Source organism: Rhinopithecus bieti, unplaced genomic scaffold (genome assembly GCF_001698545.2).
Source record: "Rhinopithecus bieti isolate Rb0 unplaced genomic scaffold, ASM169854v2 scaffold_14549, whole genome shotgun sequence".
Classification (NCBI taxonomy): Eukaryota; Metazoa; Chordata; class Mammalia; order Primates; family Cercopithecidae; genus Rhinopithecus; species Rhinopithecus bieti.
This window is the reverse complement of record NW_016808027.1, coordinates 653932-673015: the sequence shown is the minus strand read 5'-3', so window position 1 is coordinate 673015 and position 19084 is coordinate 653932. Positions and strand designations below refer to the sequence as shown.

General features: G+C 41.3%; 1 protein-coding gene across 1 annotated transcript in view; it reads right to left on the bottom strand.

Annotated features, from left to right (window-relative positions):
• Positions 1-2024: 2024 nt before the first annotated feature.
• OR2AT4 (olfactory receptor family 2 subfamily AT member 4) overlaps positions 2025-19084 on the bottom strand; it is a 19709-nt gene continuing 2649 nt past the window's right edge. The window contains 4 exon segments of the mRNA XM_017885209.1: positions 2025-2164; positions 10788-11000; positions 11067-11339; positions 11342-11626. Of these exon segments, the coding sequence (XP_017740698.1) occupies positions 2025-2164; positions 10788-11000; positions 11067-11339; positions 11342-11626 (911 nt within the window).

Here is a 19084-nt window from a genome sequence, read left to right as displayed (position 1 = left end):
TTAATATTATATAATATATAATATAACATATACTAACATAATAGAGTTATATGAAGTATTAATATAATGGTTATTGGTTATTATTTTATTAATAGTTATTATCTGTTATTATTTTATTAATAATAGTTATTAATATTATCAGATATGTGATTGGCAAATATTTTCTCCCATTCTATGGATTGTCTTTTCACTCTCTTGATAGTGTCCTTTGATGTACAAACATTGAGGCAATTTTTTCTTGGGAAATACGGACAGACTACCAATTAGCAGGTATAGCTACAAGTGAAAAACGTTGTTGTTGCTATGATTTCATGTCTACTCATGATAAATGTTTAGGAGAAACCACAGGAAAATACTGAGTGAGGGTAGAACTAGCCTGAGATTCCATATCACTATCATTCACTTAACATGTGATTCTTTGTTTATCTAGAAGGGGAGCTGAAGATGAAAAGATGTCATGATCTGGGGACACAGCAAACCAAAGCCCTGATCTGAAACTGAAATTGGTACCAGAAGGGAGGTTCTGAACAGATAAACCCCAGACAGAACTTTGGTAGTAACACAGGAGTACTTTGGGAATTGTTTATTGGGTGGTGGTGGAGTCGACAGTAAAAAAAATTTCCCCTCTACATCCTTAGGTTAAATTCTGATAGTGCATGGAACTCTAGGGCAAGGCGACTTATTAGGCTACCTCCTTTAGACCTTGAGGATGTGTGTCAGGTCCCACTGACATTTAGACATCAGTTTCAAGGAGTTGGAAATAAATGTCTTGCAAAATTAGTAATGTTTAGATAAAGGAACATGAATCCCAATCCCAGCTGCCCAGGGTCAGTAAACAAGGAAACTCAGAGCCTTCATATCACCCTGTTTTGGGAAGCCCTTTCTGACCATAACAGGATCTCTGATATCACAGAAAGCTGAGTCCAGGAACAAATCATATCCTTTGTTGAACTGCACCCATTGAGGTCCCATTTACATTGGGTCTTATGCAATAGGAGAATGGTTAACAGTATTGCCTTGATTGACAAAAACTGGGACTCTAGAAATTGGAATGAGGCTATCTGTGAAGAGCCAGCAATGAGGATATTTGTCACCTGGGTTCCCCCTTAACACTTTTCATTGTTCTACATGTCCCTCAATGGACAAACCTGACAGGTCTTCAAGAGGAAATTTGCCATAGGAGAAGGGAATAACGAGCCTGGGCTTGCCACTTGGGGCAGGAAGAGGAATATCTAGGACCATACTTTGAGAAAGGGTGGTGGCCCCAGGAACAGCATACCTCTGATAAGGAGAAACTTCTCCACTCAGCCACCCAGTCTCTCTACTTAGCTACCGTGGGAAACTATGGTGTGCTGAGAATTAAAATAACTACTGCTTTTTACCCAAACAGGTGTGCTAAGGGACACTGCTTGCCTGAGCATAAGCTGCGTGAGGGGCATGCTCTGCTTCTAGGACATCACACAGGTCTAGAGAGCAGAGGCAAATTTCCTGTGTGACTGGTATTGAAAATCAGTGGTGGCAGTGAATTTTCAAGCAACAAGGATTGAGATGTGAGCATTTCAGAGTTTTTCTATTGAGGGATATTTCTATCTAAGTTGCTATTTCACCAAAAAGGGCAAGAATAATTCATATCCAATAGCCAGCAATGCTAGGGATTTTCAGAAACATCGACAGAAGAGATCCAAGGGAAAAGACAGAGTTTCTTGCTAATCAAATACTTGGAATCTCCAAGAATCAAAACTGTTTGAATTAATGGTAATGTGACCTCAATTATATTCACAGTCTTGTGAAATTTGGGGTTCACACCTTAAAATTGAATTTAAAAATCCTATTCTTTTTTTCTATGAATTAAGAAAAAAATTATTATTTGATTACAATGGAGGACTACCTAGGACTATATTTTGAGATCGAGTGTTCTGACTACTGGGCTTTCTAAATTTTCCATTTTTCCCTTCTATGTTATTGATGTTTATGAGAGAAGATGAAGTTATTTCTTTGAATCAGGGTTTCCTAGCATTCTTTGGCTACTGGGGACATGCAATCTTGGTGATGGCTGCTTTGACATCCTTGTTCCTCAGTGTGTAGATGACAGGGTTGAGAACGGGTGTGAGAATGGCAAATACCACATTGCTCATGATGTGGAAGTCGAGGGGGCAGGTCAGCCCTGTAGGCCACATAGGCTAAGGCAATGGATGAGTAGTAGGTGCCCACCACTAGGAGGTGGGAGCTGCAGGTGGAGAAGGTTTTGGAGCGTCCTTCTTGGGAGTGCCTCCCAAAGTGCTGGGATTACAGGCTTGAGCCACCGCGCCCGGCCCAGATCTCTTAAACCAGAACACCAAGTTCATTTTTCTTTTGGCATTTGCTTTAAGTTTTTTTAAAATGGCATCTTTGTTACCACATTGAATAGGGAGGGCTGATGTCTCCCAGGTTTACTGCAACATGCTGTCTTTCCATCATAATTATTAACTAGGGAATGGCTCCTTTCTCTCTTGTTTGCTTGGTGCAGTGGTTCTGCTGTTTCCATCTAAGCTGAGTTCTCTGTATCCTGTCTCTGACTGTGGGGCTCTTTGTTATGTTACAGTGAAGGGAGTGACACTGGAATGCTCTTGGTAGGAAGAGTCATTCCAGACTGGGTTCCTGATAATGGCTTCTTCCACAGCTGGGCAACAACAGAGAATCCAAGACAGTCTCTGTAACTCCTTTGAGCTTCCCTCCCTGCTGGCTGCTGCAGCTCAGGTGTGCTCCTGTTTGACCACTGCATTCCCACTACCCAGCAGGCTTCTCTGCTTCTTTGCTAGTCAGAAAGTGTCACGGTAACCTGGGAAAACTTGGGAGGCATAACTGATAGAAAAGAACCACCTGGAAATCTGTTTGTAGTAGCTGCTCCGAGTCAAAAGAACCCCTTTTGGAACCAGGAATGACTGCTTCAACCCACAGACATGGGGATTTTGAGCTGAAGGAAAGTACTGATTCACCCTCTACTTTAGGCTTGTCTCTTGCGCTAAAGGACCCCCGGCACAAGTCTTTGTTGATGTTTGTATTACTGTCTCATTAATCCCAATGATTCAGGAGCAGTTTCCACTATTTTTCCCGAGTCACTTCTAATTTCCCATTCCTCTAATGAAATATCTCTCATGGATAAAATCACTAATGTAAAAAATGGAAAAGATGTTTATTTTCAATTCCAAATAATTTATCCCTCATAGTCCAGAGGCTGCTCACAGAAAGGCTAGGGGCTTTCCCGGGTGCCACGGACAGCTGGCTGCAGAGCCAGAAACACTGGCAGGACAGGGTTCTTTCTTCTATACATGTTTCCTGAAGAATACAGAAGTCCAAGTTTCCAAGGGGAAGTCTTTTAAGACAAAGGTTTCTATTTCCCTTTTTTGTTTTCTCGTTGATAACATCAAACAAAACTAAATTTCAAATTTTCCTCTGGGTTTTTATATGGTAGGTACTAAATCACTGTCTAGGAATGCAAATGCTCCTTTAAAATAATGTCGCAAGACCTGGCAAGAGTGAACTTGCTTTGTCCCAAGTTGAGAAGGTTATCCCTCAGTTAACCAGAACCCTGTCCCAACAGATTCAGTAGCTAGGTTTTCCTCATACCCAAAGCGGGCAACTGCACTTCCCTGGACATTGCTGCACTCAGAGAGTGAGTCATGGGCTGACTGTCCCCACGTTAGGCTGAGTTGGGGGTCTGAGGGACAGAAACTCAGAAGGTCAAAGCTAGAGGGGCCCTTGGAGGCCATGTAGTCCAGCTGCCCCTCCTCCTCTCTCCTGTATCCACTGCTTTGCAGAAGGAGACATGGATGCTGAGACCCCCTGGTGGAGAGACAGCCTGAGGCTTTTCACAGCCAGGTGGTGCTGGACTAGCCAACAGGCAGACCAGGCTTGGGTCACCAGCAAAGCAGAGGCACCAAAAATACTTCCTGAGAGATTTTAATATGTATTATTTCAAAGCACCATTCAACTAGCCCATCATAGGAAATATCAGAATTTGGCTGGACTTTCTGTACAATTTAGAGTTATTTTATTTTGAATTACTTGCTATCTCTAAGTAATGCAGCCCTGTGCTTAGGGCTAAAAGGACACTTTCCCAGGGCACAGAACTTGTCCAGCAGACCTTTCCAGTTAGGTTTGTCTATGAGTCAGTTACAGTGCTGGTGGGGGGAGAGAAGGACAGAAAAACTGATCACCCAAATGTCATCCTGCACTTTCTGTACATCATCTCTCCCCATCAGACAGCCCTGCAAGGAAGTGCTTATGCCCCTTCAACTAATGAAGAAACTGAGGTTCAGAGAAGGCCAGGCCCTCCTTCAGGGTCACAGCTGGTGAGGGGTGAGAGCACAGGCTGCACCTGGAGCCTGGCAGCCCACAGTCCTGCCTCCTGGGCCAGCTCTGACACTCTCTTTCTGTGACTGTGGGTCTCTGAGTCTTGATTTTCTCATCCATACAGTGAGGGGTTTGAGGAAATCATCTCTGAGAGGTTTCCAATTCAATGAGCCATTTTCTGAGTGTCCCTCTGCGTTTTGCAGAGTGGGGGTTCAGGACAGATGTCACATGACTCACGCCTCTAAGGGAGAGGATGAGGGCTCTTGCACTGAGGGAACACCGCAGCAGAACCGGGTTCTTGACCTTCATTATGTCATGTGCACCTTAGTGGTTATGTGTGTGGGCTCAGGAGTCAATCCCTGCTTCTAACTCCAGCTGTGTGACATTGAGCAAGTCACTTTCCCCTCTCTGAGCCTTTTGCCCCTGATCTGTGACCTCATGGGGTTTTCTTTATGTAGAGAATGCTTAGATATGCTTACAAAGAGCCCGGAACATGGAAGAGCACAAAGTTTGCTAGTGTTTCCAGTGGTTCCTGCTGTTAACAGTCTTTTCTCCCTGCAGGAAGGCCTTGGTCAAGAAGATTTGAATCCTGTCTGTGAGTGCATTCATTGCCCAGGCCTGTCAGGATATCTGGCCAAAGGTTTCACAGCCCAGGCATGCAACTGGATCCCAGGCATCTTCCAACCTGGATCCTGGGTGCCTGCTCTGTGCATACTAAATCTGCCTTCCTGACCTCTGGCCCAGGTTTGTAGTCCCTGGACACCCTGTCCCTGTCTTCCCATCCCAGATTTCTCTGCCTATCTCTGGGCACCCCATCTCCAGCAATGTTCACCTGTTGAGCCTGCTGCACACTGGTATCTCCTGTGTTCCTCCATGCGAGACCTTGGAGGAGGCGGCAGGCTAGGGCTGAGCCATGACCCATTAAACCCTCAGGCCCCTCTTTTCTGGCAGGCCTCCTGGGGTACTTTCTCTCTCAATGGTGCTTCCATGGCACGCCACACTCACCATCCCTCAGGGATCAACTCCCTGGCATCTTCTTCAGCTTGTATGTGATAGTAGTAGTATTTAGGCCGGGCGCGGTGGCTCAAACCTGTAATCCCAGCACTTTGGGAGGCCGAGACGGGCGGATCACAAGGTCAGGAGATCGAGACCATCGTGGCTAACCCGGTGAAACTCCGTCTCTACTAAAAAATACAAAAAACTAGCCGAGCGAGGTGGCGGGCGCCTGTAGTCCCAGCTACTCGGGAGGCTGAGGCAGGAGAATGGTGTAAACCTGAAAGGCGGAGCTTGCAGTGAGCCGAGATCCGGCCACTGCACTCCAGTTTGGGCGACAAAGCGAGACTCCGTCTCAAAAAAAAAAAAAAAAAGAAGTAGTATTTGTCCCTGGGCTTTGCAAATAATAACAAGATCATTATTAACAGCCCTCAAGGGCCCAAAACTTTAAACCAATGGTGTAGCCTTTATTCTCATTATCCTCTCTTATCCTCACAATAGCAGAGAAGACAGAAATTAACAATAGGGTATACAGTAAGTCCAAGAGAAAGAAAACGAGGTCTAGGAAGTGAAACAGCTGGTCCATTTTAACATTGATGGCTAGAGGAAGAGCTGGAATTTAGACCTAGGGCTTTATTCCCTGCCTAGTGCCTTGACTGCTGCAACAGAAGTATATAATAATCAAGAAGATGGGGCCTGGAGCTATTAAATATTAAAGATCCTCCTTTATTGGTTTGCTGGTTTTCCACTTACTTTTCTAAATGTACACAGAAGTGCTAATATGCACTTCAGAGAAGGGCTTGGTTCCAGAAATACCTCCTCTTCCTCCCATTACATAGTCACAACCCTGTTTTCTCTTTCTAATCAGATGTATTTGTTGTACCCTTCTTTGCCAGTTAATTCAGTGGCATGGGGAGACCCAAAAGTTCAGGTGGCAATCTCCGCTTCCAGTTCAATGAAATGATTATTTCACTCCTGGTAGGTCTATTCCATGCTTAGGAACTAAAATACATAAACTGGCAGAATCCAAAGTTAGGGAGGCGGAAGCACATTTGATTCTCCTTTTTTATTTTTTTCCCCCCAGTTCCCTTTCAGGTTCTATGTATTTTAGAACTGGGTTCTTAGGGGCAATAAGAAGAAGCACTCCCACTTCCTACCTTGGTTCTCAGACCTGTGTATTCTGGCTAGACAGGAAACTGCTCTATATATTGGATACTGGTTACAAGTATGTATTTCAGCTTACAAGACAGCACCCAAGCCCTGAGGTATTATCATTCAGCCAACACCCAAAACTGAGTCTCAATAAGTTATTCCTCTAGTCTAGCAGGCCGCCTGCTTCTGAGTGATGGGCTGCATTGTAAGATCAGTGATTCCATGGGCATGAGACTTACTGCTTCACTTATTTTGCCATAAAATTGATTTTTTTTTTTGTCAAAAACATGGCCATATGGGATAGTATCATGATGAATAAGGCATTTATTAAATCTACAGAAAATGGTAACAGAAGAAACATTGTAAGAAAGGCAAATTCATATCCAGTATAAGTTTCTATTCCAATAAAGATAAACCACTGCCCCATCAATGATGGAAGGGATCTAGTGTGTTCATCCTGTCACCCATAGCTGGCCAGTTTCCTTGGCCAATGGTTCACATCATAGACTCAGTGTTGATCTTTGTTGCTGACATATTGTATATATAGCAGAAGCTAAGCCAGACCAGCCTTTATGAATCCATGCACAACTTCATTCCTTGTCACTGTGCCTTTTATTCATGAATCTATTGAGCAAACACTGAAGCATCTAGGAAAGAGAGTCTAACTGATTTTCATGGATGGATCATCTTGTCTACCTGATTTTGCCTACTCTTATTGATTTTGAAGAGCTTTTTCTGCCATGATACCCTCTGGTAAATAGTCACATGGCACACAAATATCTTCACAATCTGTACCCATTCTTAGAGGTCTACCACCTTAAATCTTCTCCATACCTCTTCTCCACCAATCTTCTTTCTAAGTACTTGAATGTCCCAGCAAAACCATTAGCATTTGCCCATACTCTGTTATGGATCCATACCTCTTTCCATTTCACTTTTCAGGTGAGATGAACTTACCAGGGTGAAAAAACAGATGCACTGCCAAAGGTTCTGCCTACTGGCAGGATTTACCTTGTTGGCGATCCTTTGGGGCCCTCCTAAATGGAGCTGCAATGCAGCAGCAGTCCACTCAGGTGGCCCCAGCATATTTTGAAGAAATATTTGTAAACCAGGTTTGAATGTTTTTATTCGTCAGGGAATTGGTTATAGGGAACTTCCCATGAGATCATATATTAGAGTTAATGGAAAGTTGCCAACACAGCAAGACTGGGTGTCATGGGAGTGTGAGCTGCCTACTCACTCAATTTAATAGCTCTTTCGAGATCTGCTTGAGCCTAATAGAATAACATTTATTACTTCCATTTGAAGAAGGGATGTTTCTGTACATGTTCAATTTTATATTTGGTTTGTTCAAATTAATATCCAACTCATAAGGAACAGCGTGGGACTCATATTCATTCAGTGTTCCCTAGTCAGCCATTCAGTCTGCTCCAGGGCCAGGCACTATTTTTCAGAAGGAGAATAGTTAACTACAGAAAAAAGCACGAATTTGCTCTAAAAGTCAAGTGGGCTGTGCTGTGATTCAATAGTGTATTTTACCTCAAAAATTCAAAGGGAGCCAGGCGTGGTGGCTCATGCTGTAATCCCAGCACTTTGGGAGGCCGAGGTGGGTGGATCACTTGAAGTCAGGAGTTCGAGACCAGCCTGACCAACATGGTGAAACCATGTCCCTACTAAAAAAATAAAAAATTAGCCAGGCATGGTGGCACACACCTGTAATCCCAGCTACTTGGGAGACTAAGGCAGGAGAATCACTTGAAGCCGGGAAGCAGAGGTTGCAGTGAGCCAAGATTGTGCCATTGCACTCCAGCCTGGGCAACAGGAGTGAAATTCCATCTCAAAAAAAAAAAAAGAAAAGAAAAGAAAAGAAAATTCAAAGGGGACTTTTAAGTTTTGAGTATGACAGTGTGGCTTGTCTGGGACTAAGCTTTCTGCCAAAAACAACTGTAAAAGCTGGACAATATGTAAAACAATGGTCTGAAGACCTCAGAGAGCCACCAATGGCAGGTCTTGAAGGACTGCAGTCCTTGAGAGGGGAGTCACATGAGGCTAGTTCCACCTGACTCCAACTTTTTATCCTAAGGTATTTCCCAGCTTGCAGGATGGCAAAGTAGAGCCCAATTAGGAAACACAAGCCCCACTGTTTGGAGTTTAGGTTACCAAAGTGACTGGAACTTAAGAAGCAAATTCTAGGAGAGGATGACAGTGCAGAGAAGGAACAGCAAACCCTGTGTACAGATTACCCCTTGTCATTGACCAACTCCTAAGGTGCGCATATGCAGGGAAAGACTCAAAGAGCCCAGAAGAATACAGCATCTGGGAAGCCAGAGAGCTTCAGAAAGACTGTAATAGCCACATGATGTTGGAGATTCAGTGGTTGGAGTTTAGCTCCATGCAAATGGAGGGGCCATTGTAAGTACCCCAGAATTTCAGTTGAGACCCTGGAAATTCCAGGCTTTAGAATTACGGCTAAACCCTAAAAGTAATAGCAAAATTGAAATAAACATGACATAATATAGCCTAAAACCAAGCCACAACAAGGCAATCCATTAGTACTCTTTGCTAGAAAAATACAACTCTTTCAGGAAAAAAACTGAATCATCCAGAGCTTTAAATTTAAAAAATTTTTGACATCAGGTAACCAATCAAAAAATATGAGTCATGGTTAAAACAAAATAAAATGAAAGATCAAATGAACAAAAACAAGAGGAGAAAAAGAGAGTAGAAGCAAATACACAGATAATTCAGATACAGTTATCGGGCAGGGACCTTAAAATAACTATGATTAATAAATATATTACAAAAAAGAGGAAAAGATAAATAAAATATGAGAAATGGAGAATTAAAGAGAGAACTAGAATCTATAGAAAGATGAATAAGGCCGGGCGCAGTGGCTCACACCCAAAATCCCAGCACTTTGGGAGGCCAAGGTGGGCGGAGCACCTGAGGTCAGGAGTTAGAGACCAGCCTGACCAACATGGAGAAACCCTGTCTCTACTAAAAATACAAAAATTAGCTAGGCGTGGTGGCATGTGCCTGTAATCCCAGTTACTCAGGAGGCTGAGGCAGGAGAATCGCTTGAACCCAGGTGGCAGAGGTTGCAATGAGCTGAGATGGCACCATTGCACTCCAGCCTGGGCAACAAGAGCGAAACTCTGTCTCAAAAAAAAAATTTTTTTTAAAGAAAAAAGACTACATATGCCTCCAAATCCAGAAAAAAATGCACATTTTTATTACTGAGCCCCCTGACATATCTAATGCTTCCCCCCACATATCTTTGGCTTTATACTCTTTGATTGTCTTTCAATGTGTCAGTAATTTTATAAAATAATTATTTAGCAAAGAAAATAGAAATATGACTGGGCACGATGACCCATGCCTATAATTCCAGCACTTTGGGAGGCAGAGGTGGGTGAATCACCTGAGGTCGGGAATTTAAGACCAGCCCGACTAACATGGCAAACCCTCATCTCTACTAAAAATGCAAAAATTAGCTGGGTGTGGTGGCATGACCTGTAGTCCCAGCTACCAGGGAGGCTGAGACATGAGAATCACTTAAACCCAGGAGGCAGAGGTTGCAGTGAGCAGAGATCTCACCACTGCAACTCCAGCCTGGGCAACAGTGTGAGACTCTGTCTCAAAAAAAAAAAAGAAAAGAAAAGAAGAAAAGAGAAATATAATTCAGCTGTTCCTATCAGCATGGTTGCTTGATAATTATTATTTTTTAATTAAAATACTGAATTTTATTTCACATGTATATTTTTGTCTCCCCATCATTTCCATGTCTGACCACCACTACTACTATGTCCTATCATAACATTCCATACATACTTAAAACCAAGCAAAGGGTGGAGTTCCATCTTTAAAAACTAAACAGGCATTTTGGACAAAACATTCTTGGCAATGGAACCTGGACAACATTTAACAAACACAGCAGGGGAAGTTCTCATTCTGCATCATAAAAAGGACAGTCAGATATCAACTGTTACAGAAATGAAATAAGACAGAGTCTTGCTCTTGTTACCCAGGCTGGAGTGCAGTGGCACAATCTTGGCTCACTGCAACCTCTGTCTCATGGGTTAAAGCAAGTCTCCCACCTCAGCCTCCTGAGTAGCTGGGATTAAAGGCATGCACCACCATGCGCAGCTAATTTTTGTATTTTTAGTAGAGACTAGGTTTCACCATGTTGGCCAGGCTGGTCTTGAACTCCTGACCTCGTGATCCGCCTGCCTCAGCCTCCCAAAGTACTGGGATTACAGGCGTGAGCCACCGCGCCCGGCAACAAAAAATTTTTAACAAATTGCTTAAACTATTTTCTTCAAGAGACTGCCTCCACTGCCAGAGATCTTGAATAGCCTCCTGGCCAGTCATCTGGAAGCAATTCTTCACATAACTGATGAACTTGGCTTCCACTTTGGGAAGAGAACCACCTTTTTCTATACTTGCTTGCATTTTTGCTTTAATGTCTTCTACAGAACTAGGTCCTTTTGGTGTTTTTAGGAGTTTTTTCCTGTTTTTTGTTGGTGTTGATGATGGTTTTGAGTCTTTTCCATTCTGATTTGACTTTTGTGCATTTTTGGCTGGAGTATCTTGTAGAGATTTCTTCACTGGTGCTTTTTCTTCAGTTTCCCCATCATCAGAATCATCATCATCATCCTCTTCATCATCATCATCTTCTTCATCAGCAGCAAGTTTTACTTTTTTCTGTGGAATCTTGCTACCACCTCCAGGGGCAGACTGCTTTCTACATATACTCAGGAGTTTCACATCCTCCTCCTCTTCATCTTCTGACTCTGCATCTTCCTCCACAGCTACTAAGTGCTGCCCACTAGTATGTACTGGCCCTGAACCACACTTCAACCATAAGGTGGTGTTATTACAAAGCCCCCAAGGAAAACCGTTGGCTGTACAGACATTTTCAAAGTTGCCAGTGTTACGTTAATTGGACTGTCTTCGCAATTCATTGCCTCTGCTTCAACAATGTGCAATTCTTCCTTTGCACCAGTCCCTAAACTGACCATTCTTAAAGATAACTGGTGCTCATTTTCATCATTATCCACCTTAAAGTGATAATCTTTGTTGGCCTTTAGTTCCCAACTGAAAAGATAGTTCTGGAGCCTCAGGGGGCTCATGTGTAGGTCCATCGAATCTGCCAACGAGTGGCGGCACGCCCTTAGGTGGGAGAGAAGGCAGACAGAGATAAACAACCACTGCTCAAGAGAACAGCTGTGCAGGATGGAATCACACCAGGGCGATAATTATTATTGATAGTTGGGATTAATAACACATGGGATTTCTGTTTTTTTTTTTTTAATTTCCAACTTTTAAGTTCAGGGGTACGTGTGCAGATGTGGAGGTTTGTTACATAGGTAAACAGGTGCCTTGGTGGTTTGCTGCACAGGTCATTCCATCATCTAGGTATTAAGTCCAGCATCCATTAGTTATTCTTCCCAGTGCTCTCCCTCCTCCCACCCCCCCAGCCTCTGACAGGCCTCAGTGTGTGTTGTTCCCCACCATGGGTCCATGAGTTCTTATCATTCAGCACCCATTTATAAGTGAGAACATGCGGTATTTGGTTTTCTGTTCCTGCGTTAGTTTGCTGAGGATAATGGCTTCCAGCTCCATCCATGTCCCTGCAAAGGACATGATCTCATTCCTTTTTATGACTGCATAGTATTCCATGGTGTATGTGTACCACATTTTCTTTATCTAGTCTATCATTGATGGGCATTTAGGTTGATTTACTGTGTTTGCTATTGTGAATAATGCTGCAATGAACATACACATGCATGTATCTTTATAATAGAATGATTTATATTCCTTTGGGTATATTCCCAGTAATGGCATTGCTGGGTCAAATGGTACTATTATGACTCTAGGTCTTTGAGGAATCACCACACTGTCTTCCACACTGGTTGAACTAATCTACACTCTGATCAACAGTGTAAAAGTGTTTCTTTTTCTCTACCACCTTGCCAGCATCTGTTGTTTTTTGACATTTTAGTAATAGCCATTCTGATTGGTGTGAGGTAATATCTCATCATGGTTTTGATTGCATTCCTTTAAGGATCAGTGATGTTGAGCTTTTTTTCATACATTTGTTGGCCACATGTATGTCTTCTTTCGTGAAGTATCTGTTCATGTCCTTTGCCCACTTTTTTCTTTTTTTTTTTGAGACAGAGCCTCGCATTGTTGCCCAGGCTGGAGTGTAGTGGCATGATCTTGGCTCACTGCAGCCTCCGCCTCCCAGGTTCAAGCGATTCTTCTGCCTCAGCCTCCTGAGTAGCTGGGACTGCAGGCGCCTGCCACCACACCCAGCTAATTTTTTGTATTTTTAGTAGAGACAGGGTTTCACTGTGTTAGCCAGGATGGTCTCCATCTCCTGACCTTGTGATCCACCCACCTTGGCCTCCCAAAGTGCTGGGATTACAGGCATGAGTCACCGTGCCCAGCCCACACCCGGCTAATTTTTTGTATTTTTAGTAGAGACGCGTTTCACTATGTTGGTCAGGCTGACCTCGAACTCCTGCTTTGTCCACTTTTTAATGGGGTTATGATTTTCTTCAATGTATGCTATAATAAAAATTATCATGCTATAATAAAAGAAATAATTTTAATATTCTTTCATTTCCATGGTTACCTGACCTAGATTAGACAAATATTAGGGTTTTAACTTTCTTTTTGTTGTCAAAATCTGGTGTTGGCATACCTTTTCTCTAATTTGAACTGGTATTGCTTATGTTTGATACAGCATTAAGGAATTTGATGATTTTGTTTTCACAATAATGAAATTAAATTCACAAAATGAAATTAATTAATGTCATTTTTCAGAGAAATGATATTAAGTGCAATAATTTTATTTATCATAAAGATTTTGTACATCATTACAACATCATGTCGTAATGTTATAATGTGTATAAACATTAAAAATCAACTTAAAAAAACACAATCCCATTTGTAATAGCCACACACAAGCACAAGAAACCTAGGAATACACCTAACCAAAGAGGTGAAAGATCCCTACAAGAAGAACTCAAAACATTGCTGAAAAAAACAAAAAAGTGGACAAACATTCCATGCTCATGAATTGGAAGAATCAACATCATTAAAACGACCATACTGCCCAAAGCAATATACAGATTGAATGCTATTCCTATCGAACTACCAACATCATTTTTTCACAGAATTAGAAAAAGAAGCTATTCTTAAATTCGTATGGAACCAAAAAAGAGCCCAAATAGCCAAAGCAATCCTAAACAAAAGGAACAAAGCTGGAGGTATCGTTACCTGACTTGAAACTCTAAGGCTACAGTAATCAAAACAGCATGATATTGGCATAAAAACAGACACATAACCAATGGAACAGAATAGAGAACCCAGAAATAAAGCTGCACACCTACAGCCATATGATCTTCAACAAAGTCAGCAAAAATAAGTATGGGGAAAGGACTCCGTCTTCAATAAATAGTGCTGGGATAGCTGGCTAGCCATATGCAGAAGAATGAAACTGTACCCCTACCTTTCACCATACACAAAAAATAACTCAAGCTAGATTAAAGATTTAAATGTAAAGATCTCAAAGTATAAGAATCCTAGAAGGAAACCTAGGAAACACCATTCTAAATATTGGCCTTGGGAAAGAATTGATGACTAAGTCCTCAAAAACAATTGCAACAAAAGCAAAAATTGTCAAGTGGAACCTAATTAAAGGGTTTCTGGACAGCAAAAGCAACTATCAAAAGAGTAAACAGACAACCTACGGAATGGGAGAAAATATTTGTAAACTGCTGGGCTCAGTGACTCACGCTTGTAATCCCAGAACTTTGGGAGGCGGAGGTGGAAGGATCCCTTGAGCTCAGGAGTTTGAGACAGTTGGGCAACGTAGAGAGACCCTGTCTCTACAGAAATTAGCCAGGTGTGGTGGCACATGCCTGTAGTTCCAGCTACTCCAGAGGCTGAGGTGGGAAGATTGCTTAGGCCCAGGAGGTCAAGGTTGCAGTGAACTGAGATCACGCCACTGCCTTCCGGCCTGGGCGACAGTATAAGACTGTCTCAAAAAAGGATGGCGGGGGAGGGGTGAGGAGAGAGAAGGAAAAGAAAGAAAGAAAAGAAAGAAAATATTCGCAAACTATGTATCTGACAAAGGTCTAATATTCAGAATCTATAAGGAACTTAATTCAATAAGCAAAAACCAAATAATACCATTAAAAAGCGGACAAAACACATAAACAGACACTTCTCAAAAGAAGACATATAAGCAGCCAACAGACATGAAAAAATGCTCAACATCACTAATCATCAGAGAAGTTTAAATCAAAACCATAAGATATTATCTCACACCAGTCAGGATGACTATTACTAAAGTCAAAGAAGAACAGTTGCTGACTAGGCTGCAGAGAAAATGGAATGCTTACACATTGTTGGTGAAAATGTAAATTAGTTCAGCCACTGTGGAAAGCAGTTTGGCAATTTCTCAAAGAACATAAAGTAGAGCTATCGTTTGACCCAGCAATCTCATTACTGGGTATATATCCAAAAGAAAATAAATTATTCACCAAAAGACATATGCACTCATATGTTCATTGCTATTCACAATAGCAAAGACATGGATTCAATCTAGATGCCCATCAGCGGTGGACTGAATAAAGAAAATTGGTCCAAATATGGCCGGGCACAGTGGCTCACGCCTGTAATCCTAGCACTTTGGGAGGCCGAGGCAGGTGGATCACCTGAGGTTGGGAGTTCGAGACCAGCCTGACCAACATGGAGAAACCCCATCTTTACTAAAAATGCAAAATTAGCTAGGCATGGTGGCACATGCCTGTAATCCCAGCTACTTGGGAGGCTGAGGCAGGAGAATTGCTTGAACCCGGGAGGTGGAGATTGTAGTGAGCCGAGATCATGCCATTGCACTCCAGCCTGGGCAACAAGGCAAAACTCCGTCTCAAAAAGAAAAAAAAAAAAAAGAGGAAGAAAATTGGTCTATATACACCATGAAATGCTACATAGCCATAAAAAAGAATGAAATCATGTCTTTTGCAGTAACGTGGATGCAGCTGGAGCCCATTATCCTAAGCTAATTAACACAGGATCAGAAAACCATGTACTGCATGTTCTCACTTATAAGTGGGAGCTAAACATTGGGTACTCATGACCATGAAGATGGCAACAATAGACACTGGGGACTAATAGAGGGTGGAGGGAGGGTAGCGAGATTTGGAAAACTAACTGTTGGGTACTATGCTCACTATCTGGGTGACGGGATCATTCATATCCCAAACCTCAGCATCATGAAATTTACCTATGTCACAAACCTGCATGTGTACCCCCGAATCTAAAAAGTGGAAATTTTCTTACAAACTGGTGAAATTGAAGGGAGAAATGGACAAATCCATAATTGTTGTTAGAAACTTTAATATTTCCCTTTCAGGAACTGATCAAGCAGATAGAAAATCAGTTAAGATATAGAAGGCCTAAAGAGCAATATCAAACAATTAGACCTAATGGACATTTATAGAACACTCCACATAATAGCAGAATACACTTCCGAGAGTGCACAGAACATTCACCAAGATAGATCATATTTTAGGCCATTAAACAAAAAATTTAAAAGAATAGAAAAGCTTTTTAAAGAATAGTAATCATACAAAGCATATTCTTGACCGATAAGGGGATTAAACTAGAGAATAGTAACAGAAAGTGATTGGGAAAATCTTCCAAATATTTTGAAATTAAATAAAAACACTTTGAAATAACCATGGGTCAATTAGGATGTTTTAAGGGAAATTTAAAATACATTTAGAATGAAATGAAAATAAAAATGCAACATATCAAAATTCGTGTGAAGTTGCTAATGTGGGAGCTATTGGGAAATGTACAGACTTCAACGCTTACACTGAAAAATAAAAGCCTTGGCCGGGCGCGGTGGCTCACGCCTGTAATCCCAGCACTTTGGGAGGCCGAGGCGGGTAGATCACGAGGTCAGGAGACCCAGACCATCCTGGCTACCACGGTGAAACCCCCTCTCTACTAAAAATGCAACAAATTAACTGGGAGCGGCGGCTGGCGCCCGTAGTCCCAGCTACTTGGGAGGCTGAGGCAGGAGAATGGCGTGAACCTGAGAGGCGGAGCTTGCAGTGAGGCGAGATCGCGCCCCTGCACTCCAGCCTGGGAGACCGAGCTCCGTCTCAAAAGAAAAAAAAAAAAAGAGAAAGAAAAAGAAAAGTCTCATATCAATGATCTAATCTCCCACGTCAAGAAACGATCAAATTAAACCCAAAATGTGTAGAGGAAAAAAATACAAAGATTAGAGGAAGAATCAATAAAATTGAAAACAGGAAAACAATTAGAAGAAACAAACTAAATGCTGATTCTTTGAAAAATCAATAAATTGGTAAACTTAAAGCTAAACTAACCAAGAAAAAATAACAGAAAACACAAATTGCCAATATTAGGAATGAAAGAGTAGACATCACAGACATTAAAAGGATAATAAGGGAACAGTACAAACAACTCTGTTTATAAATTCTAAATTTGGACAAAATGGACTAATACCTTAAAAGGCAGAAATTATAAAGTTCATTCAAGAAGAAATAGATAATGGAACATTTTCTGTATCTATTAAATAGTTAATTTTGTAGTTTAAAACTTCCTGTAAAAAAATTTCAGGCCCTGGAAATTTTACAGGCAAATTCTACCAAATATTTAAGGAAGAAATAGCACCAATTCTATACAATGTGTTTGAGAATGTGGAATAGACAGGAAAGCTTCCTAACTCATTTTATGAGGACAGCATTTATCTAATACCAAACCAGACAAAGAAATTACAAGAAAACTACACCCTGGTATCTCTCATAAATTTTGATGCAAAAATCCTAAACAAAATATTCACAAGTCAAATCTAGTAATATATAAAGGGAAAAATATGTCACAACCAAACGGGGTTCATCCCAGGAATGCAGTTTGTAATGAATAAAATTAAAGAGCTAAGTAAATGGAGAGATATAGTCATGGATTGGAAGACTCAACATTGTTAAAATGTCAGTTGTCCCAAATTTAATCTATAGATTTAACATAGTCCCTCTCCTCCCCAAATCCCAGTAAGTTGGTTCTAAAATTTATATTAGAAAGCAAAGGAACTAGAATAACCAAACAATTATAAAAAAAATTAACAAAGTCGGAGGAGTCACATTATGGAATTTCAACACTAACTATAAAGCTACAGTATTCAAGACCATGTGGTATTGGTAAAGGATAGACATATATATCAGTGGAACAGAATAGAGAGCCCACAAATAGATACACACAAATATAAGCAACTGATATTTGACAAAAGTGTAAACGCAACTTGATAGATAAAGAACGGTTTATAACAAATGGTGCTGAAATTATTGGATGTTCATACGCAAAAAAAAAAAAAAAAAAAAAAAAAAAAAAAAAAAACTCAACCTAAACCTCACACCTTATCCAAGAATTAACTCAAAATTGTTCATAGAATGAAATCAAAAATGGAAAACTTCTAGAAACTTTGTTTTCTATAGGGCAAAATCTGCATGACCTTTGGTTTGGTGATGAGTATTTAGGTATGTTATAAAACATCATAATCCATAAAGGAAAAATGATAAGTTAGACTTTATCAAAATTGAAAACCTTTGCTCTGCAAAAGACACTGTAAGAGAATTCAAAGACTAGTCATTGACTGGGGAAACTACTTGTATATCAAATATCTAATAACAAATTTATACCTAGAATATATAAAGAACACTTGAAATTCAATGTTATGAAAACAAACAACCTGGATTAAAAAGCAGGCAAAGGATCTGAACACACTTCACCAAAAAAGATATATGGATAGAAAATGAGCACATGAAAGATGGTCAACACAATTAGTTATAGGGAAATGTAATTAAATTGAATTACAACCACAATAAGATACCACTACATAACTGTTAGAATGACATCCCCCACCAGAGTGGTTACATTTGTTACATTCAAGCCTACACTGATGCAGCATTATGACCCAAAGCCCATAGTATACTCTTGGTGTAGTACATTCTATGAGTCTTGACAAATATATAACATGTATCCACCACTGTAGTATCATACAGAATAGTTTCACTGTCCTAAAAGTCCTCTGTGTTCTGCCTATTAATCCCTCCCTTCTCCTAGTCCCTGGCAGCCCCTGAGCTTTCTACTGTCTTCATAGTTTTGCCTTTTCCAGAATTCCAGTTAGAATCATACAGTCTGCAGCCTTTTTAGATTGGATTCTTTCACTTAGCCACATTTACTATTGACTCTTCAAAAGTGTCAAGGTCGGCCGGGCGCGGTGGCTCAAGCCTGTAATCCCAGCGCTTTGGAGGGCCGAGACGGGCGGATCACGAGGTCAGAAGTTCGAGACCATCCTGGCTAACATGGTGAAACCCCGTCTCTACTAAAAAATACAAAAAACTAGCCGGGTGAGGTGGCGGGCGCCTGTAGTCCCAGCTACTCGGGAGGCTGAGGCAGGAGAATGGCGTAAACCCGGGAGGCGGAGCTTGCAGTGAGCTGAGATCCGGCCACTGCACTCCAGCCTGGGCGACAGAGCGAGACTCCGTCTCAAAAAAAAAAA